At 50.7% G+C, this 22,992-nt stretch overlaps 1 protein-coding gene across 8 annotated transcripts in view; it reads left to right on the top strand.

The window, feature by feature from the left end:
- The window catches only part of CAST (calpastatin), a 121,390-nt gene that overhangs the window by 62,691 nt on the left and 35,707 nt on the right, over positions 1 to 22,992 (top strand). For 5 of the 8 annotated variants that reach the window (XM_062212370.1, XM_062212373.1, XM_062212375.1 and 2 more), the window contains 6 exons: positions 12,018 to 12,077; positions 16,886 to 16,951; positions 17,443 to 17,481; positions 18,605 to 18,661; positions 19,081 to 19,194; positions 20,511 to 20,594. In XM_062212370.1, the coding sequence (XP_062068354.1) occupies positions 12,018 to 12,077; positions 16,886 to 16,951; positions 17,443 to 17,481; positions 18,605 to 18,661; positions 19,081 to 19,194; positions 20,511 to 20,594 (420 nt within the window). The remainder of the gene's footprint in view (positions 1 to 12,017; positions 12,078 to 16,885; positions 16,952 to 17,442; positions 17,482 to 18,604; positions 18,662 to 19,080; positions 19,195 to 20,510; positions 20,595 to 22,992) is intronic. The other 3 variants (XM_062212376.1, XM_062212372.1, XM_062212378.1) reach the window with 1 other exon arrangement.

The raw sequence follows: 22,992 nt of genomic DNA, 5'->3' as shown, positions 1-22,992 counted from the left end.
CACTCTGAGCATGGGACAGAGTAGCAGCTGTTGGGCCAAGGGCCCACCCAGCACTGTGTAAGCAGTGCCTCTGGGGCTCTCAGACAGGATCTTGCTGCACTACTTTATTCTCAGAGATGTGTCAGGTTCAGGTCAGGGGGCGGGGTCTGCAGCAGAGAGCTGAAGCTGGTGGCCAGAAGCTTTGGAGAGTCTTTGCTTCTCTTTCATATTTCCTCTCTCTCGATGTCTTTGTGCTGTGCTCTGACTCCTTAGATCTGTCTTCCAATCCCCTACATCTCTGTTCAGCTACCTGTAGTTTATGCTTTCACCTACTTGGGCTTACATTCTTTTCTTTTGTCTTTGAATTTAAAAACATATTTAAAGTCTCTTTCATATTTTTCTTGAGTTCTTGAAGTGCGATTTCTCCTGTGTTTGTAACTGCTGGTTCTCCCTTACACTGTTTTACTTCCTGGTGGAGTTTGCATTCCGTGTGTGTCCCTCTTCTCCCATGCTGTACGGCTGCCTCTCACAAGGTACTTTTGAATACGTCTCTGCCTGGGATCATTGAGATGTCCTCAGAGTGAAGATCCTGGTGTGGGGCCTCTGCCGCATGTGGACAGAGTAAATCTGGGCTTCGAATGCCTGAAGACTCAGGCTTGGGATTCCTCTCTCTGGCGAGAGTCAGGCTTCACACTTTTGGCTCCAGCCAGAAAGAAGGCTTCTGCCTCATTGCCCTCAGCAGGTGGGCGGTGCTCCAGGCTCCTCTTGGTGGGTGGTCAAGTCTTGGGAACTGCAGGCTTTATGCCAGTCACGCAGCCCAGGGCTGCAGGATCACTCCCTCCATGGGGAATCCACTTCCCAGGTCCCAGCTATTCTGTTTCTGATGTCCACTGGAGCCATCATCCCCAGCCCTGCTCACTGGAGGAGTCCAGTGACTGCTTGCTAGGTAATGTACCTAGGATTTCACTTATTCCTCAGAAGACTTGCAGATTTTGCAACCAATGTTATGACAAATTGGCACTTAAGGAGACAGGCCAGTAGAGCTGAAGTAACTTACCTGGATCACACAGAGCGGAGATTCTGATTCTAAGGTTCCCAGTAGAATGAGCTTCCAAAATTCTCCTCGAGTGGTTTCCATCTAGGTGATCGAAGTACCCGAGAGCACACTCTTAAACTCAGATAACAATAGAAATCAGTAACGTGCTCTCTGCCGCGATGCCTGCTATCCTAACACTGCTGACGTCTGATGGATGAGGTTTGTAGCCTGTTGCGAGAGTACTGTGCACTGTTTGGAATTAGCACATACTGGTTTATTGTGCACAGTTTCTCTCCTAGGTGGCAGAGAAGGAATAAATTAGCCATCTCTGAGTGTGCTGGAGTTCTCAAATGGCAGAATTAAACAGCACATAGTTGAAAACTCCCGGATCGTGTAGCAGATGCAGAAGTTTTGCTTAGATTGAAAGATGAGCAGCCGTATTCATATTTTTGCATCCATTTCAAATGAATTGTGCTTGAAGACCTGTTCTTCTGTTCCCTCTGCCTTTTTTTCTGAAAGTGGGGTGGAATGCCCCATGGCATGAAAGTGACACAGGGCAGTTAGGGGGTTTGCCGGAAGTCACAGAGCCCGTAGTAGAGCTGTCACTCACGCTCCATTCCCCCAACCGTTACACCACGCCGCTCTGTAGTATTCGCCAAGATCAAACCTGCTGTCAGCCTGCACTTGACAGTTCCTTTTTCTTAGGTGGCCTTCACAGTGACGTTTTATTCCACCGCCTGTCTTCATTTTGATTCTTTGAAAGTCAGCTTGGATATTAGCACCTTGGTGTCATTCAGAGCAGGCTTCCGGGAGAGCTGGGCTCAGGAATGGTGGCGTGGTAGGCCCATTTGTTGGCCCCAGGTGATGGTCCCCATCCCAGGATCTGCTCGAAAGTTCCTCCTCGCTGTCTGTCGGAGATGTGTGGAGTCTTACTACTGCAGAGATCAAGGCTGGCAGTTGGTTTTATAGCACAAGCTCCTCTCCCTGTTGGGGGTACACCTCCCTCCCCCTCACCCACCCCCACCCTCACCCCTGTCACAAGAGCACGGGGCGGGGGGGGGGGGAAGTCACGTGGACAAGTTCTGAGATGGCTGTCAGCTGAGCTCAGAGTTTCTCATTCTTACATAGTAATCATAACTCCAGGAACCATAGTCACTTTACATGAGTTTGTACAAATCTGTGCTCCTGATTCCTCTGTAACTTGATGAATCATGGACCTAAACCAGTCTTGTGGTTGAGTGAAAAAAAAAATTACTTATTGTTTTATATAAGGTATATTTATTTGAAAGTCAGAGTTACAGAGAAAGAGAGAGAGGAGAGAGAAGAGAGAGAGAGAGGGTAGAGGATAGAGAGAGAGAGGGAGAATCTTCCATCTGCCAATTCACTCCCTAGGTGGCTGCAATGGCCAGCTCTGGGCCAGGCCACATGGGTGGCAGGGACCCAAGCGCTTGGGCCATCTTCCACTGCTCTTCCCAGACACATCAGCAGGGAGTTGGATCAGAGGTGGAGTAGCCAGGACTCAAACCAGTGCCCACATGGGGTGCCAGCAACTGAGACAGCAGCTTTACCTGTGGTGCCACAACTCTGGCCCCAATGTGAGTTCTCCCCTTTGGAAAAGATAGACAAGGTTAGTGTGGCACTTTGCCAAGCTGTGGTGACCACCACTGAGCTGTTCTGCCATTCTGCCAAGGAAAGAAGTGAGTAAGTCTGTTGGCTTTCATAAAATAATAAAAACCTCCGCTGCATGCGGTGACGTGCACCAGAGCTCGGGGCCCCATAGCTTGTCCACGGCCCTCTCCATCCTGCTCTGCGTGGCGCCTGTCGGCTGGAGTTGACTCCCAGGCCCACCTCAACCCCCTCCTGTCCAGCTCTCTCCAGGGGAGGTCCCAGAAGGGGAAAGCACTCTGTTTTCTGGGTCTGACGTCTGGACTTTGCTGTATCTGGGGCAGCCATGGGTCAGGCATACTTGGAATTATTTCTTTTGTGCATCAAGAAAAATACCAGCATCCCTAGAGGCATGAATGAAACCCCAGAAAACTCTTTTAAAAAGCTGCTTTTCTGTTCTTTGATGACTAATGTACGCTGTGTGCTTGCTCTTCTCCTTGGCTATAAGGTAATAATTATTACTCCAGTAAAAAGGTGGGGCGGGGGGAGCCCTGGAAAACCGGACTCGGCAGCGCAGTGAGAATGCAGCTGTTTCCTTGTAGAACTGGAAGCTCGGCTTTGTGCCTTCTGTGGAGTTTCTTCTAAGCGCGAGGGGTAGCCCTGTGTCAGAGGTCACAATCAGACATCCGCAGGGTGTGGCTGGATACTTTACAGTCTTTCAGGCTTGGACTGCGATTGCAGATCAGCTGTGGCTCTTGTTCTAGTTGCCAGGCAACATGTGGGTGTTTATTTTGAGGTCTGCTCACATGTTGCATCAGAGACCAAAGTTTCATGTGGGCTCCACTTTCCAAAGCGAGTAGTAGCACTTAAGTACTCTATTTTTATCCGAAATCTGAAATCTGTGGATCGCTGTGAATGTATTTCATCAGTGTACGGCATGCTCAGCCCAGCACTAACTAATCCGCTTCGCGTTTCCCCGCAGTCGGTGTGCGTCTGCCTCCGTCTGTAGGGTTCTGCCTCTCTCACCTGTTGTGCTCTGGAGTTTCCCCAGTGCTTTCCGGCCTCTAACTCTGATTGAAGTTTCTTTTCCTCCTCTTAAATGCCTGCCCCCTTCCAGCATCCATTTGCTTTTTTATTTTTGTGTAAAATCCGAATTCTTTGATTGGATTTTTGAAATGAGGACTGTCAATTTGTAACAGCACAGAGTTCATGATCATTACTGTCGTGTCTGCATTCAAACCCGAACCCCACTTTTTCTTAGTGCAGTCTTAGATAAGGTACTTCTCTGAGTTTCGGATGTCTCGTTTGTCAAACATACAATAATATTTACCTCCCAAGATTTTGTATACACTGAAATCAGATGTGAGCACCTGTTACAGTGCCTTTAAGTCCTCACTTCTGAGATGATTGCTCCACATTAAATAGTCAACAGCCCCGGGGCCAGTGCTGTGGCCTGGTGGGCTAAGCCTCCACCTGCAGCGCCCGCATTCCATATGGGCTCTGGTTCTAGTCTCGGCTGCTCCTCTTCTGATCCAGCTCTCTGCTACGGCCTGGGAAAGCAGTGGAAGATGGCCCAAGTGTTTGGGCCCCTGCACCCACGTGGGAGACCTGGTAGAAGCTCCTGGCTCCTGGCTTCAGATTGGGCCAGCTCAGGCCATTGCGGCCATTTGGGGAGTGAGCTAGTGGATGGAAGACCTTTCTCTCTGTCTCTCCCTTTCTCTGTCTGTAACTCTAGCTCTCAAACAAATAAATAGCCACTACCTCATCTGTGAGACTCTCCGAACCATCTTCCAAACCTGTATCTCAGAAGAGCTGCCTCCCTCTTGTGATCACCCCCTAACATATTGTACTTAACATCTTGTCCTCGGCTGTGACCGCAGTGCAGGTTGGTGGGTGCCCTGCCCAGGACTGCTGGCGCAGTGCCATCCGTGCTCTCCCTGAAAGCGATGGCTCACCCTCATTCCCAGATGATGACTCATCTCTCACCAGAGTCACCTCTTCTGTTACGAATCAGCTCTGAGCTGTGTTGGATGTCTGTGCCATTGTTGTGTTTAATAATTAAAAGCATTGCTAGTGACAACAAGACAGATGGTGCACACACTTAGACACCGGCGTATTTGTTTCCTGAAGTGGGTAATACAGCATTTGAGGATGAGACTCGCGAGCCTGCCTGCCCTGGGCCATCAGTGGTGTTTGTAAAGAGGTCAGTGCTTGCCTTAGAGCACCTCCAGGGCCTGCCTATTGGTGCAGGAGCCCTACCGGAAGCAGTCCAGGGGGTCTGGGTGGATAAGTGTAGTTTTTTAAGTTGTACAGTTCTCAGTGGATGATAATGATGTCAAAGACTAGATGTTTAAATTGTGTTAAATTTATTGATTGATTTTTATATTTATTCACTGAAGGCAGAGAAGAAGGGACAGAGAGAGAGGTGGAGGCAGAGAGAGAGAGAGAGAGAGAGAGAGAGAGACATCTTCCATCCACTGGTTCACTCCGCAAATGGCCACAACAATTAGGTCTGGGCCAGGCTGAAGCCAGGAGCCAGGAATCCCATCCAGGTCTCCCACATAGGTGGCAGGGACCCGGGAACTTGAGCTGTCATGGCTGCCTTCCCAGGCACATTAGCAGGGAGCTGGATTGGAAGCAGAGCAGCCGGCTCTCACACTGGTACACTGGCTGCACCACTACGCCAGCCCCCATGCAGTAAGACTCTTAGGATGTTGCTTTTGAACCATCAGATGATACTCTTGTGCTTATTGATGCGTAAATTTGTACTTTATTTAACAAATCCATGGTGAGGAGCCTGCTGTGTGTCAGGCTCCGAGTGGGGCTTTGTAGACCCTGGGGCGAGCCTGACTCCCACCCTTCTGGAATACATGTTCTGCTCTGACTTACAGATCTTACAAGGGAAGGACTTTCTTTGGTTACATTTATCATTTCTTTAATTATTTGAGATGTGCTAGTAAATAAGAACCTGGTCATGGTACAGAAACGAATTCTTTGCTTTTCACTTGTATATCTAGTTAATTTTTAAAGTTAAAAATCAGTTATCAATTTGTCATATCTTCATAATTAGGAATTTTGGATAACTGTCTCATGTTTTGTGCACTTGGCATCTGACTTGGCTCTCGCCATACCCCTGTGGGGCGCGTGGTCGTCTCACGGTGTGGCGTTTAGTCAGCCTCCTGTGGAGCCAGGGCCACTCAGACACCAGCAAGGCTGAATCTTAGCCTTCTCATTTACCACTGGTAGTCTTGATTCCAGCCCAGGTATTAAAACGACATTTGATTCACTGTTTGAATGAATTGACAGAAGGTAGAAACAGGTCTGAATCAACAGTGACATCTGAGTCCCCGTCTGCTGCCACAAACCGAGTACTGTGGGAGGCACCGCGGACAATGAAAGTGGGCCCTTCCTGGTGATGAGGAGATCGCTTCACTGGTGAGATGCAGACTTAGAGACCTCACTGGCCGTAAGCACGGGATGTGTGGTGAGGTGAATACATGAGAGGGGAAAGTAACTCAAGCATGCTCTAAAGCAGATCCACGTGATGGGTTTGAGCTCGGTCTTCAAGGGTAGGCAGAGGTGGGACTTGAGCTGGTTGGGGGCTTCCTAGGCAGTGGGAATGGCACGTTGGGAGGCCAGGAGACAGAGGGAGCATGGGTGTGCTGGTGGTGAAGACACTCGCCTTTGCCCAGCACTTCTCCCTCGCCAAGCTCTGTGAGCCATTGGTTCCATATATTAACTTGGTTATCCTTAAATAGTTCTCAAAAAATTGTACTAAGAAATGTTTATAGATGAGGCAGCTGAGGCCCAGAGAGGTGGAGTACCTTGCTCAAGATTGTGAATGGGTTCAATGTCAGCTGGGAACAGACATTGGGCACAGTGGTTAAGCCACAGCCTGCGTTCAAGAATCGGTTCTACTCTCCATCCCCGCTTCCTGCCATGCACAGCCTGCAAGCCAGCGGGTCATGGCTGAAGTAGCTGGGTCCCCACCACATGTAGGGGACACCTGGATCCAGTTCCTGGCTCCTGACTTTGGCCTGGCCCAGCCCTGGCTCTTGTGGTATTTACGGAGTGAACCAGCAGATGGAAGAAGTTTCTCTTTGTAAATTAGGAAAAAAAAAAACAACAACAACACTTGCAATGTCCCCTGGATTGCCTTGGACGATCTTGCGGCTAGACCCCCAGCCCACACTGCTCACCCGGGTGTTTTGCTGCCTGGTGAGAGGCTCGGGAGATGGCGTGGACTCTTTCCTGGCAGGAGTGGGGGCTTCTGCAGGCCGTCGTGAGAGACTGCTGAGCCAGTAAGTGAGGCCAGATGCTGGAGAGTCTAACCATCCTGCGGAAGGCCTGGGGCTGTGTCTAGGATTCTTTGGTGGTGTGGAAAGATGGTACGCACTTAGTTCAGGCAGGTAGTCAGGCAGCCAAAGACAGCAAGGTTGCAAGATAAATGGGGGTGGCAGGTGGGTGGGAACAAGGCCCAGAAACTATCAGAAGGGCACTGATGTCATCCAGGTGTGGGTGATGTGTGGTGACGAGGCAGGGGGGAGGGGGTAGTGAGCGCTACAGCCGGCACCTGCTCCTGAATCCAGGGCGTTCGGGGCCAGGTGGTTTCCCTCGCGGCATCTCCAAGCCAGGTGGTCTGGCCCCGTTTTACAGATGAGGGACCGGAGGCTCCACGAGGTAATGAGAGTGGACTAATTGCTGGAGCGGGGGGTTAAGCCTCAATCCGCTCTCCTTGGCTTCCTCACTTTGAAGTAACATCAGGTGGTGCTGGGAGGAATCGCTCCCTTAGTAGAGGGGGAGAGCACGCAGCATGTGGAGGGAGCGACAATGGAAGAGGAAAAAAGGCAGAAGGCTTTGTGAGCTTAGAACACAGAGAAGTGGGGAGCGAGACGAAGAAGCTTCCAGAAGGAGAGACGTCAGAGTGTGGGGAGAGGCCATGCGGCTTTCGGAGCCCACAGGAGAGCAGGGGTCACACTTCACAGCGTGTGGATGGGTGAGCACCTGTGCTCTAGGTAACCCTCCCCAAACCAAGGCAAAGCCAGGTGTTTGCAGGCACTGGGTGTCGTGGCTGGGAGGATAAGGGGCCGCGCCAGCCGCTGGGTGGAGAGAGGAAGCAAGGGCTGGCATGAGCGAGTGATGATCAGGCGCCCCAGGCACTCTGTGCTCACTGGGCCAAGCCCTGGACTGGGGGAGAGAGCAGGGAAAGGCTGAGTGGCCGCAGAGGACGACATGAAGATGCCCCTGCCCCAGCGGGAAGTGAATTCAAACAGGCTGGGAGCCGTGCGAGAAGGGAGGGGATGGCTGAGTGGCAGCAGAAGAGTGGAACAAACTTGGCAGGAGCCCACCCTTCCCTTCCTCCCCTGGCCCGTTACCAGGACCGGCAAGGAGCTGGGGTTGGGCCCGAGTCTTGCTTCTGCTCTCGCTCAGCCTCCGCGGACAGCTACAGGATCAAGGAGAAGCCCAGGTTGGAGACCCTAGCAGGTAGGAGTGGGGGCAGCTCCTACGAGGGCCCCTCCTCATGGAGGAGGCTGTTCATGTTGGGGTTACAAGAGTGCCTCCTGGGCGTGGTGCCGTGGGGGTGCTGAGACTGACGGCAGGTGTGGTGCCAGGGCTGGGAGCCAATGAGACTCGCCTTGAAGGATCTGGATATTGCCTGACGCATACGAAGGGAGAGAGAGGACTGGCAGGTGCCCTGAGACAGGAAAAGGCCCGAGGCCGGGGCGTTGGGAGGCAGGCAGGGATTGTAGACAGAGGGTGCCTGTGTGTCCCGGGAGCAGTGAGCAGTGGGAGCCAGGGCTGGCATGGAGCGGCACAAGGGAGGCGGATCTGGGCAGAAAAGGGTGGGAGAGCTCAAAGGCTAGAGTCTGGGATTCCTTATGAGATACAGGTGACCAAAGACCGCGTTTCTATTTCCCAGGGCTCTGGACAGCATGTGAGTACCATTCTTGCCCCACATCTCTAGCATGTGGTGGTGAACCTCCACAAGTCTCAACTGCAGCAAATAGAAATACATGTTTTGAAGTTTTTGTTGGAGAGGCAGAGAGACACAGACAACAATCCCACCTCCGCAGGTTCACTCCCCAAATGCCTGTAGCAACCAAAATTGGGCCAGGCGACAGCTGGGAGTTAGGAACTCCACCTGGGTCTCCCACATGAGTGGCAGGGACCCAGGTACGTGGGCCACCACCTGTTGCCCCCATCAGCAGGAAGCTGGAATTGGCAGCAGAGCCGAAACTCAAAGCCAGGCGCTCCTGGGGCTGGCACTGTGGCTCACTTGGTTAACCCTCTGCCTTGCGGCGCTGGCATCCCATATGGGCACTGGGTTCTAGTCCCAGTTGCTCCTCTTCCAGTCCAGCTCTCTGCTGTGGCCCAGGAGGGCAGAGGAAGATGGCCCAGGTGCTTGGGCCCCTGCACCCACATGGGAGACCAGAAGGAAGCACCTGGCTCCTGGCTTCGGATCGGCACAGCGCCAGCCATGGCAGCCATTTGGGGGGTGAACCAACGGAAGGAAGACCTGTCTCTGTCTCTGTCTCTAACTCTACTTGTCCAAAAAAAAAAAAAAAGCCAGGTGCTCTCATGTTGGGGGTAGGCGTCCCCGGCAGTGGCTTGACCCCCGTGGCCAATTCCTGCCCCAAATTTTAAGAGATTTTGTTGACCAAGGCCGGAAAGTAAGCTACGATATTGGTGATGTCAAGGATTGAATAATCATTGCTGTCTAGTGGGCAGCTGCTCCCTTATCCAGATTGGTTTATTGAGATGGGCCCGAGGCTGAGGTCCCTCTTCCCGCTCTGTACTTGCTGTCACTGGGTGCAGCACTCCCCCCAGTTGATTGTGCCTCATTCGCTGTGTGCGCTCAGCCCCTGGCTCATTGCTTTATCTCCATCAGCTGTGGACGTGGGTGGGTGGGCGGGCGGAGAACGGCTCACCAAGGCACCTTGGCTCTGTTGCGTGTCACTCTGACTTCGGCCTTGATTCAGGTTTGTCGCTGGTGACTCACACTGCAGAGTAAGAAACCCGCATGGGCCCCTTGAGAGGGAACACGCTGTTGCTGTGCCCTTTAGCCCGTTGTTGGCGCCGGTCCCAGAGGGGCGTTCTGGTGGCGAGAGCAGCAGGGTTGCACTCTGGAACTGGCAGCCCCATGGTGAGCAGCAGCCCTGCACAGAGGGGCTGTGGTTTACAAATCGGCCCTGGGGGCAGCTTGGAGGGTCCACAGCCTCCTGCCTGGGGGACTCTCCTCATCCCTTAAAAATGCTTAGTGCCTCCCGTTCCGGGCTTGGGTCCAGGAGCCCACTGTAGGCATTGGCAGGCCTTTGAAAGCGTTCTGTGTAGGATCAGTGAGGGGAACTCGAGGCTTTCAGGTTGTGTGGACGTCTGGCTATATCCGGATGTTTTCCTAAAGGTTTCCAGCTTCTAAAGCGTGTTCATGCAGAGTGTTGGCTTTCTGTGGGGTTCTGTGCGGTTGTGGGGGGAGGGTGTCACTGAAGGAATGTGGTATTGCGAAGGGGAACCTGTCGAGTTTGGAAATCTGTACAGCCCACTCTAGCTGTGGACAGAGTTGTGTGTCAGTAACTCACCTTTGGGTGGCGGTGTTGTGTTGGGTGGGGGAGGGCAGGGCAGGGAGGGGCTCCTGGTGGGTGACTCAGCCTCGGAAGTGACTCAAGGCAGGAGACGCAGAGCAGTCCAGTGCGGGCTTCTCCGGGCGGCTTGGCAGGGCAGCAGCTCTTTCCTGGCAGCCCTTGCCAGATGGGATCCCCGGGCTCCAGAACCCAGCAGACTGCAACATTCAGGAGGTTTAAATGCGCTGGGGCTGGAATTTGTGAAGAGAGTAATGGTGCGTGGCGTATTAACCCGCGGGACATGAGTGAAGTGCAGGGATGGCACTCGGGCCCTGCAGGGCAGCCACGTGCACTGGTGCGGCCCTCTGCTTCCGTGATGAGACCACGGGGCCGGATCCCAGCACCCCTGTGCAGCCTGGGAAAGGTGCTCCTGGAGTAGTTCAGTTCCCGTTCCTCCCCTCTTGCCCTCCCCGGAGTCTAGGGGGGGACACAACGCTGCAGAACCCCCACTGCAACCCTCTCTCCCCTTCTCGTCCTCACACAACCCTGAAAGGACCGTCCCTGACTACCCTAGTCTGTTTCCTGGAGTTGGGTCCTTGTTCCTTGCGTTTTGTTTACTTTATTAAGCACAATGCACTAGTAACTTATCTTACACTGTCCCAGTAATAATGCTCCAGTGCCTTTGCATACTTTAAGAGTAACACACTGGTGGTTTTAATGAGCATTCACTCTACACGGGGTATTTTACACACATGACCTCAACCCTGCAAAAGAGATGTTATTGACCCATTGTATGTGCCTGGAACACTGAGGCTCAAAATCCGAGCTGGTACTTGGTGGAGCTGAGATCTGAACAGAATCCTGTTAAGTTTCAAAGTTCATGATCTTTCTAAAAATAACAAATGTTACTTATAATGTTTACTGAGTCATTTTTATGTACCAAGCAGTCATTCTTAGGAACTTATCAGGTTACTGTTATCTACTGAGGAAAAATTAATGGGAAACTGAAGACCATTAAATTTAAATAACTTGCTAAAATTACATAGCACAATTGAAATTGAAATTCGGGAGCTGGTGCCGGGGCTCACTTGGTTAATCCTCTGCCTGCGGCGCCGACATCCCATACAGGTGCCGGGTTCTAGTCCCGGTTGCTCCTCTTCCAGTCCAGCTCTCTGCTGTGGCCCAGGAGTGCAGTGGAGGATGGCCCAAGTGCTTGGGCCCTGCACCTGCATGGGAGACCAGGAGGAAGCACCTGGCTCCTGGCTTCGGATCAGCGCAGCGCCAGCCATGGCAACCATTTGGGGAGTGAACCAATGGAAAGGAAGACTTTTCTCTCTGTGTCTCTCTCTCACTGCCTGTGACTCTGCCTTGTCAAATTAAAAAAAAAAAAGAAATTGAAATTCATCTGATCTGGTTTTGTACCCACTAGGCAGCGTCACCTACTGGATTTTTTTAAAAACTGATTTGACAGGCAGAGATGGCCTGTGTGTTGGTTCACTCTCCAGATGCCCACAACAGACCAGGCTGAAGCCAGGAGCAGGGATCTCGGTCTGGGTCTTCTACATGGGTGGCAGGGCCCCAGCTGCTTTGAGCCATCACCTGCTGCCTCCTAGGACCTGCGTTAGCAGGAGGCTGGAACAGGGAGCTGAGCAGGTTATAAACCCAGGCACCCCCGCATGGGAGTGGGTGACCCGAGTGGAGTCTTCAGCCCTACGACCAGTGCCCCTGTGTGCTGAAGCATGGTGCTGTAAACTGGGGAAAGCAGGGCCAGTGTGGTGGAGGGGACCTGGGGGACTGTGTGGCTTGCGGAGTCAGACGTCTGCTTCCTTCCTCTCCAGGTGTCGGCGTCCTCTGCTGCAGCCAGCAAGCCGTTCAGCATGAACCCCGCAGAGGCCAAGGTAAGGGAGCCTCCCAGGGTCCCCTTGGGCGAATGCGACTTCATGCTGATCGTTTGATTTGCTTCACAATACGTAGACTGAGCGTAGGCACTTGAGTTTGTGGCCCAGGAAGCTTCGGTTATGGACATAAACATTTCCTTCCTGGCCTGCAGGGGTCTTTGGGAACTCGGCTTCCAGGGTTCACCTGAGACGTCACCTGTACGCTTGTACATCGGTCAAGGGCGAGCAGTCACCCAGAGGTCTCGTTGGCCCTAGACTTGAGTGTTTTTAATTGAAGATAATCTCTGCAAGTGTGCTTTTCCTGAATCAAAAAGAAAGCAAAGTCTTGCTAAAATGGTTTTATTATTCTAGACACTTAAAACCCATTGTAAAAATGAGAAAGGTGTTGTAGGAATTGAACCTGGGAAAGAATGAAATAGAAGCTGGTTATTTTGGATGCCTCCTGAAGTCTCTCTCTGAAATCTAAGTGGGGGTACCATCTGATTGACAGCCCTTCGTCCAGCTCTCTTTGGAACTTACTAATTTTATGGCATTTCAGAGAGAAAATAAAAGACTGTGTGGTTGCCACATAGGGTGAGCCCAGCTCTGAACCCTCCCCCTAGTTACCATGTTATCCAGGCTTGATGCTTGGAGGAGTTTCAGGGTGGGACGTTTTAAAGAAAGAGTGTTGGCAAAATGCTCTCCAGCCATGCTTCTGAGCTAGCATTCCTCAGTGCCTTTAAGAGCTAGCCCAGCTCTGTTATCATTAAATTGTTCTTGTTTCATTTGTTCTCTGGCTGCCGTATTCCTGTAATGTCCCAGTGGTTTCCACCCCAGGGGATAGGGCACCATAAGTTAGTACTGTGCATGGATTCTTGGCCCCATCTTGAACAGTTTTCCGTGAGTATTGCATGATTTGGAAGGATGCTATCCATTTATCTAAACTCTTGAAATCCTTTAGCATTCATTTTAATTTTTTCAAAAGTGTTATTGAGAGGCAGAGAGGGAGACTAACGGAAATCTTCCATCCTCTGGTTTACTTCCCAAATGCCCACAGCAGCCAGGGCTGGGCAGAGCTGAAGCCCAGGGCCTGAAGCTCCATCCTGGTCTCCCATGTGGGAGGCTGGGACTCAAGTACCTGAGCCTCCCAGGCACTTGCTGCCTCCCAGGGAGCATCAGCAGGAAGCTGGATCAGAAACGGAGCCAGGACTCAAAGCCAGGCACTCCAGCAAAGGCTGGAGGCATCTTAACTGCCGTTCAAGCACTTGCCCCACATTTCAATTTTTATATTTATCTTGAATCAAAAATTACATTGTGTATTTTTCATTTATTGACTTTTTTCTAAAATATACATGACATAATCCATAATTTATTAGTTGTCACCACTTGTTTATATCAAGCCTAATCTTTAAAACTCTTAATCCTTTAAAATCTTAACGGGCTATAGAAGCATCTCCAAATAACAATTCTCATTGAACTTAGAGCCCATGAAAACTAAAAGATGTAGAAAGGAGAGCCATAAATAGAGGATTTCTTTTTATTCTTTTGGTTTCCTTTTAAGCCATTGCCTAATTCGAATCCCCTGTGGCTTAGCTTGAAGACCAATGTGCCCTGTTTTCTACAGCAAGTGTCAGCAGACCCATCAGCCATCAGTTAGCATTACTCGTGGGAATTTCTGGCAGTCCTCTGGGTCAGGGGAAGGGAGAATCATAGGAGAGAGAGAGACCAAAATAAGATGCACGTAGTGCACGGTCACCAGGCTGACTCGGGACCATGTTTGGCCTGGAGTGTCTCTCCTTGGTGGAATCCAGTCCCACGGTTCTGGTTAAACTCCTGCTCTTCTGCGTGCCAGTGTTTGACTCCGCACAGTTACACTAACCAGCTGCCTATTGGAGATGCTCGTGAGCTTCATGAGCTCATGCCTCCAATTAATTGAGCTTTGAAAATGGACGCTAATTCAAGATAATACCCATCCCATATCCTGACATGTTCTAAACCTTCCAAATAAAAGGCTAGCTCTCAAGGGGCATGGTATATCTCGGTGTTTTTTAGGATTCACTTTTCTTTGAAAGGCAGATGTACAGAGAAAGAGGGAGAGGCAGAGATAGTCCATCTACTTGTTCACTCCCCAAGGGACTGCAACAGCCAGGCCTGGGCCAGGCCAAAACTGGAAGCCAAGAACTCCAAGTTGGTGTCTAGCACTTGAGCTTATTTGCCTTTCCAGGTGCATTAGCAGGGAGCTGGAATGGAAATGGAGCAGCCAGGGCTGATGCTCTGATACAGGATGCCAGCATCGCAAGCAGTGGCTGAACCAATCAGAGTTCCATATCTCTTGGCCTAGAACATTAGTCAATTGGTAGTCGCCCTGCTGGTGTGAGATGGAAGGTCAGATCACTCCTAGTCAGGCTGACATCCATCCATGGGGGACTGAGGATCATAGTACAGTAGCCAGTCTGACTCAGAGCCTGGTTCTATGCTGACTTTGACGTTGGGTGGCCTACCTTGCTTCGGATTCTTTATCATGTAGTTTGGAGGAAAGTGATAATAGCAGCTATCTCACAAGACTGTAAGGCACATGTATTGGACAGTGGCTGTCCCACAGCAGATGCCCAGTAGAGGGGGCTGTTGACCAATAATGGAGAGAGAGCAGAAATTGAGAACGCACAACCCCAGGACCAATACGGGTATCCTTGGGAAGTCGCTTAAATTCTTTAACCTCAATTTCTCACCAGGAAAATGATAATAGCTTTTTTTAAAAAAAAAAAATGATTTATTTATTTGAAAGGCAAAGTCACAGAAAGGGAAGTAGAGAGAGAGCTTTTCTACCCACTGGTTACTCCCCGAATGGCTGCAATGGCAAGGGCTGTGCCAGGCCAAAACCAAGAGCCAGGAACTTCTTCCAGGTCTCCCATGTGGGTGTAGGGGCCCAAGCACTTGGGCCATCTGCTGCTGCTTTCCCAGGAGCATTAATAAGGAGCTGGATCAGAAGTGCAGCAGCCAGGATTTGAACCAGTGCCCATATGGGATGCCAGTACTGCAGGCCACGGCTTAACCTGCTGCGCCACAGTGCCAGCCCCAGTAACAGCTTTCTTACAAAGTTATGAGGGCTGAATTGACATAAGCTTAAAATGGTTTCTGGCAGCAAACAGGTGATAGGCATTAGTTATTGTTATCACTATTATGTTCAGTGCCACCACTACTGGAAATAAATTTAGTGATTACATGATTAAATGCATATTGCATTATTGCATTGTAGGCTGCTGGTCTGTGAGCATCCATCAGTAATTGTGCTGTAGAGTTCCCCCATGCAAATTCTTGTTTGCCATATTTCAAATTGGGAGCTATTAATAGACTCCAACCACGCCCGCACCGCGGCTCACTAGGCTAATCCTCCGCCTTGCGGCGCCGGCACACCGAGTTCTAGTCCCGGTTGGGGCACCAGATTCTGTCCCGGTTGCCCCTCTTCCAGGCCAGCTCTCTGCTGTGGCCTGGGAGTGCAGTGGAGGATGGCCCAAGTGCTTGGGCCCTGCACTCCATGGGAGACCAGGATAAGCACCTGGCTCCTGGCTTCGGATCAGCATGGTGTACCGACCGCGGCGGCCATTGGAGGGTGAACCACCGGCAAAAGGAAGACCTTTCTCTCTCTCTCTCTCACTGTCCACTCTGCCTGTCTAAAAAAAATAAAAATAAAATAAAAATAAAAATAAAAAATAGACGCCAACCACGACAATACCAGTTGGCTTACTTGTTAGTTATTTACATTTGTATAAACTCAAAAGCAGATAGTTGCATGAACAGAAACTCCTTAGCAAGGATGCAGTGAGAAAGGATCCAAAACTTTAAATTCTTCTAAAAACATTTCTTTGATCATGAACTTGGTTTCCTACCCAAACTAGTAAGCACAAAACAAGATAAAGTAAGAGGATATTTGACTTTAGCCTCTTTAGGTAATAGAGTTAAAAAAGATAGAATTTGTGCCAATGATGCCAAGTAGATAAAAGGGAAAGAAATGACAGAAAGCCTTAGATAGAATTTGTCATCTATTTGAAAAAATTCATCAAACCTTATTTCAGTTTCTTGCCCACAGGGAGGATGCATGTGTATACTTAAGGAATTCTCTTTTTTTTTTTTCTCATAGATAACTTTGGGTTGGGTAACAGAACTATGTAAAATGTCACATGAATCCTCCTAAAATCCATCCACTTCTTTGGAAGGATTCCTAGAACTTTAGATTAAGCCTATACAGCATGTACCCTAAAAACCCATGCACTGGATGTTTACAAAGTTCTTTGAAGATTGTGTTGACAGAATTTCAGGAGACTTTTGACAACATCTGTGACTATTTTTCACCATAACCAAACACTGGGAACAGAGGCGGGAAAATACGACTCGGGTAGCCACTGCACAGAGAAGGAAGGGAAGAAAAAGGAATCGGACATTAATGTCATTGATAGCTGCCTTCACTGAACAATATAAACCCAAGCTAATATTTGCGTGGGACTCAAGATTTTAAGTGCCTGCAACTTGTAGGCACTTACGCAGGAGGTTTTCAAAAGCCTCATGGAGGATGTGTAATAGGAATAAGCTATGCAAGTTTTGTTTTTGTTTTTGTTTTTTGTTGTTTTTTAACTACACCAAAATAACCATATATTTTAACTCCATCTGCTGTGAACTTTGTGAAGCAGCCTCGGATGCAGATGTATTGAGTAGCCACCATGGATGAGTGGAGTGGATCTTTGCATGTTTATTCCTTTAGCCCTGCTTATACATGTTACTTGTTGGACTGTCAGACAGCAAAATGACACTCAGGGCTGTGCTCTTAACATTAGGCCGTTCCAGTCAGCACAGAGATGGAAGGACCACATCCCCATAGCAAGAAAAGACACAGAAGACAGGTGACGTGTGTCTTGCATTGGGCCCTCTGCTTACTAATGGTCACCTCGCTGACCCCTCCCACCCCATCACAGGCTTTCCATTGGCCCAGCCACCTGTCAGTCACATGCTAGCACTAAAACATGACACTGCTTTCTGTGTTCTGTCATCCTCCCATTATTTCAGACAAAACCTGTGGTGAGTATTTGACTGATTAAAAAGATGCTGGTAATGGCTTTGAAGGAGGAAGGCTTTTATTTCATGTGCTTGTTATTAACTGCAATATCAGCTAATGCATTTTTACATAATTTAATAGACAACGCGAGAGGTAAGATGTCAGTTACAGCGTGAAGGGTAAGGGGTATGAAGTATGCTTATCAAAAGGGGGACAGTTCCATGCAAAGTCAAACATAACTCACAAACTTTATAATCAGTCATCTCTTCTGTGCTTCCTTTTTGAAGAAAACCTGCAATCTTTGTCTTTTTTTTTTTTTTTTTTGTCCTCTTCATTTAGGATGCAAAAACAGAACCTGATAAGTCGCAGTCAACTAAGGTAATGATTCAAGTCTGCTAATGGGTGATTCAGAATCTAATGATGAATAACCGGGTTGCTACATAGGTGCTACTGAGTGAGGGGTTTAGCAGCAGATCTAGTTTCTTGGACTACTTTTTGAATATGAATGTATAAAGTAGTATAAATACTTAACACATTACATCGATATATGATCTTCTAAAATATGTGAGGTTTTCTAGATGAAAACAGTAGGTCTGAGAAGGCATTTTGTCCAAATCCAGATGTGTGTTATAGGGCAGCAACTGTTGAAACAAAACAGAGGAACAGAGGCAAGAGAGAAGGGCATTGAGTGTGGTGACAGTTCCTGGGAGGCAGCAGGAGCCGTGTGGGAAAGGTCTCACCAAAGAGGCTGCAGGTGCATCCCGACGGTCCCACCTGGGTTGCTGCACCTGTGTCCGCTGGCTTGGGGCTGAAGACCAGTTAAGTGCAGGAAGGGTGAGGGGTGAGGTTTGTCTGATTTTGCACGAGGCCCCCTGGTGGCCAGTGCGGGTGGTAGTTGCTCAGTGCAGTCTAAAGTGAAGACTCCTGCAGTTAGGGTGCAAGCTGGCGTGTCGTCCCCACGCCAGTGCTTCTGGCTGTCCATCACATGTCGGGAGAATGGGGCTCCTGGTGGTATGATCTCCTGTACTTGGAGCAAAGAGCAAGCTCTGTACCTCATGGCACTGAAGAGAAGGCAGCGTTCTTTGTCTCCTGGGAAAGACGACTTCCGTTAATTCCTAGGATAGGGTTCCCCGTCACATCGGCTGTCACGCTGACCATTTGACGTCTCTGTAGACAGGCATGCGGTGAGCAGTTTATCTGCACGCATCCTGAGAAACAGGACTGTAGAGAGACGCACGTCTCTGCAAACAGCATTCTGGATAAAACGTTGATCTTACATTTTCTCCTGATACTCGCCATGAGTGGAGGTGGTTAGCAGGTTATTGTGGGCCATGCAGCTCATGCCTGCCCCTCTGGATCTGAAGAACTGGCCTAAAAGGATTTGTCTTGAGAGAGGCAGAGGGACCTCGTCGGGACTTTGTTCTTGAGCCTGGTTGGAGCAATGGAAACCCTGGACTCCTGTGTGTCAGTCACTGAGTCTCTGATCATTTAAACTTGACAGCCACCTGTGGATCATGAAAAGAAGCCCCAGGAAGGAAAGCCAAAGGAACACGCCAAGGTGAGTGAGGGTGGCCGGGACTCGGGGTGGGTGGGGTCCAGCTCCGGGCGTGGTACAGGTAAGATCGCTCACATTTCTGACCAGTCCCTACAGGATGGCTGGGTAGTCCGTGTTTGGTTTTGGCTAAAACATTGCTGTTGTGAGGCAATCGTGGTGTTTGTTACTTGTGGCTTGTGCAGGTTTCGGGGATGGAGGATTTGCACTATTTCAAATGTCCCTAAAGTGAATTTTTTTTTCACATCGACATCACACTCATTTGGATTTGCAGAACTCCAAACCAGAAGCAGTACTACTGTTAGGAGTAGTTTTTCCTCTATATGGAGAAACTGTTCTGTTTAAAGCAGCCTTGTTGTTAACAGCAACTCTCATGTGTATGTGTGTGTACATGTGTGTGTTTGTACATGTGTGTGTGCTTTCAGCCAAAAAGTGCACACAAGCATGCATCGGATGGAGAAGGCAAGCATGGTCGTACAGAAAAGACAGCTTCCAGATCAAAGGAGCCAGTGATGCCAGTGAAAGCAACAGAACCGGAGGTAAAGAAGGCAGGGCAACAGACAGGGAGACACACGTCAGCCAGCCAATTCCACACGGTTCCCTGCCCACGTCGTGTGGTACTGAATCGTGGGGCTGTGCTGCAGTGACTGGGTGCTGTCAGAGGGTGGGTTTTGCAAACAGCTTGTGGAAATCGGGCTTGGCAAGAGCATCAGATGGGTCTGGGGGAGTACACTGTCCCCCTCCTCCCACTGCCCCGTGGTGACCAGCCCCCCGCCCACAATGCAGGAGGCTCTAGCGTCTCACAGATGGGAATCCTGGGAGGGAGGCTGCCCCCCAGGCTCCTCTGCACTTGGGCCAGGGGAAGGGTGCCCTGCTTCATCTGGGTCTCCAAGTGGAAGTCTACAAGCATTTTTAGAGGCTTGCAGTGGGAGAGAAGAGCTTACGGGCCCCCAGTTGGGGATTGATTGCACAGTTTTGCAGTTAACTGTCTAGAAGAGCTTTATCCCTGAGCAGGCATGGGAGGGAGCAGGTAGGCCTGACTCACAAGGATCTGCACGCAGAGCCCACACACCTGTGGCCCCCTGGATCAGTGCATCCACGTGTGTCTACTGTTTGTTTGGCTTACAGTGGTATTCGCGTTATCTTTTTAAAGGTGTCTTTATTTGAAAGGCAGAGTGGCAGAGAGAGAGGGACAGAGAAAGATTTTCCATCCACTGTTTCACTCCCCAAGTGGCCACAGTGGCCAGAGCTGGACCAGACTAATGTCAGGAGCCAGGAGCTTCTTCCAGGTCTCCTATGTGGGTAGCAGGGGCCCAGACACTTTGGCCATCTTCTGCTCCTTTCTCAGGAGCATTAGCAGGGAGCTGGATCGGAGGCAGAGCAGCTGGGACTGGAACTGGCACTCTGTTCTAGCTTACTGGTGTCGTAAACAGTGGTTGAACCCACTGCTTCACAACACTGGCCCTAAGAATTATTTTTAATTAATGGCCTGGAATTAAAATCGGAATATTTTTTCACATAAGATCCTAATTTCTAGCTTCTCTTGACGTGGACTATCTAGCAACCGTGGGCTCACATGGCTGCATTCGGCTGGAGCCACCACACCTGGTGTTTGTGCTCCAGTTCTACAACAGTGCCTACTCGGCCTGAAACACCTGTTAACGTTCCCTGCACGGTCTCTGTCCAGCATCACGTGGTCCCCAGCACTGTAAGAAATGCAGTCGAAGCCAGTAAACCTTTCTCTCCCATGTGTCCCCCGGGCAGACTGGCAGGTGTTGGTGACATTTGAAACTCGCCAGCTCGGTAACAGTCACTCGGAGACTTAGCCTTGTCCATACTCTGTCCCCACTCCTAGACTAAACCACAGGACACGAAGCCCGCTGGTGGGAAGAGCGTCGTTGCTGGAACGGCGGCAGCACCTGGCAAAGCAGGCGACCAGGTGAGTAGTGAGGCGGTGGAGACGTTCACACAGCGTGTGGACCCGGCTAACTTATCTGCTGTCGCTGGGCAGCGCTCAGAGCCGAAGCTTTATGAACACCGTGCACTTAAAGGGCATGGAGTGGATAAGACATCCACGTGATTTTCAGGTTCCTATGGGCGGTAAACACTGGCCAGGGGCCGAGGTGAGGCCTTCCGTCCATACCGAGGGAGCCCAGGTGCGAGCTGGCTCAGATCCGGCCTCTCGTGGGTCTAGGGGTACTAAACAAAGCAGGTGCGACTCCCCTGAGCGCGTGAGTCGGCATTCCTCTCGCCGTCGGCCTTGACCCCAGCCATGTCTGTTCTAGAGACTCGCCTTGCGTAGTGACGTCAGCACTGTTTCCCAGGAGGCCCCGCAAGCCCTCCCGGAGCATGCGCCGTGCGCTGTGCCCGCCCGTCCGTGTGCGGTCGGGTCCGTGTGGGAGGAGCGGCCTCGCCCCCGGGGCTGGGCGCGCGTAGGCCTGCGTCGGCCTGCTCTGGCCAGGCCAGAGCAGAGAAGACGGAAATGGAAGTGAGGGGAAGCGTAAACACTGACGCACAGTCCTGCCGAGTGTAGTGCGGACGGGTGCCCCGCAGGCCAGGTGCTGAGGGAAGTCCTGGGGGAAGGGGCGGTCGCATGCGTCCCTGGAGCGTCAGTTCCCCCCCCCCACACACACACACCTCATTGTGTCTGCACTAATGCAGATCGCCTTAAAGGTGAACGTTCTTATAAAACGTGCCAAATGAAAATGCCCAGCGTGAAGATGCTGCTACAGATCTCTTGTTTCCTGGCGCCCTCTCTTCATGTGATGAATGGGTGGGAAATGGATGCTTTTAGAGGATTGGCTATGATAGAATAGATTTTAAGATGCAAAAAAAATGAAATTTAGGTAAGATAAATTAGCCGGTATTTTTTTATGTCTGGTTTCACGTCTTTTTATTTGGAAGCAGAGGGGCAGAGAGAGATAGTGGAGAGGGGGGAGCAGGCAGAGATCTTCAATCTGCTTGTTCACTCCCCAAATGTCTGCAACAGCCAGGGCTAGGCCAGGCAAAAGCCAGGAGCCTGGAACTCCTATTTGGGTGGCAAAGACCCAAATGCTCGAGCCATCATGTGCTGCCTCCCAGCGTGCACGTTAGCAATCGGCTGGGCCAGAAGCCGAGGAGTCAGAACTCAACCTGGGCCCCCAGGACGGGGTGCAGGCATTCCAAGGGGCAGCATAACTTTTGTACCACATACCTACCCCTTTAAAGTTTTTAAATTTTTTATTTGAAAAGCATAGAGGTAGGTAGACAAAGAACTTCTATGCACTGGTTCACTCCCCAGATAGCCACAGCAACCAAGGCTGGACCAGGACAAAGCCGTGAGTCCCAGAACTCAATTCAGGTGTGCCACATGGGTGGCAGGTACCCACGTACCTGCGCCAACGTCTGCCTCCCAAGGTGTGTGTTAGCAGGAAGCTGGATCAGAAGCAGGGACTTGAATCAGGCACTGCTGTATGAGATGCACGATTCCCAGGTGACGTCTTCACTGCTGGCCCCAAACAACTGCCCCACATGAGCTGGGGTTGTCAGCGGAAGCTGAAGGGTAAAACCCAGAGAGGGTTTGCGTAGAATTCTGTTGTGCACTCACTTGGCTGGAGCTCGTGGCAAATCATTTCACTTTTCTTGCCTGGATTCTTCTGCCGTTCCGTAGGATTGATCAGCTCTGCCTCATTTCTGTGCCCAGTGTGCTTGAATCCCGACGGCTATCCTGACGGCTAACTCTGCAGGACACGCTGGCTCAAAGCCAGTCCACCTTGGCACGGGGAGAACACCGTAGCGGTGGCACTGTCACTCAAGGCAGACTAGCAAAGCCCCCAAGGGGACCTGTTGGGTGAGACGGGAGGGATTCCATCTGATCCAGGGGCTCCACCAAGGCTTTGAGAAAGCAGCTCCAGGATGGAAGGAGCCCTCTAGGATGCAGGCTTGCAAACACGATGGAGGTGTTGAAAGGTTTAGGATGTGTTCTGGGCCCAAGGCGCGTTCTAGGGTGAGTGAGCGAACTGGGGGTGGTGCGTGGTGGGCCCACAGGAGCAGAGTCGGGGGAAGGCACTGAGGAGTTTGTACAGGTAGGGCTTCAGCTGCCGAGATGCTAGAGAGCAGATGGAGCGATGCTACTGGAACGCTGCAGTGGGAGCCGGGTGGACCCGGGGCGGCCGAGGCCAGGATTGGTTGGGTGAGTTGTCACTCAGCCCATTAGCCTGCATTAGAGCTGTGATGGGTTCACCACGCAGGCAGCTAGTCAGGAGGTGCTAAAGGGGTATGATCTTCAGATTTGGGGAAGCAATTGGCCAACTTGGGCAAATGCCAAGTAAAATCTCATCTGGGGCCGGAGTCTGGAA

This window comes from Lepus europaeus, chromosome 15 (genome assembly GCF_033115175.1).
Source record: "Lepus europaeus isolate LE1 chromosome 15, mLepTim1.pri, whole genome shotgun sequence".
NCBI classification, from domain to species: domain Eukaryota; kingdom Metazoa; phylum Chordata; class Mammalia; order Lagomorpha; family Leporidae; genus Lepus; species Lepus europaeus.
Note: the sequence above shows the minus strand (reverse complement) of the source record. Positions and strands in the feature narration are given on the sequence as shown.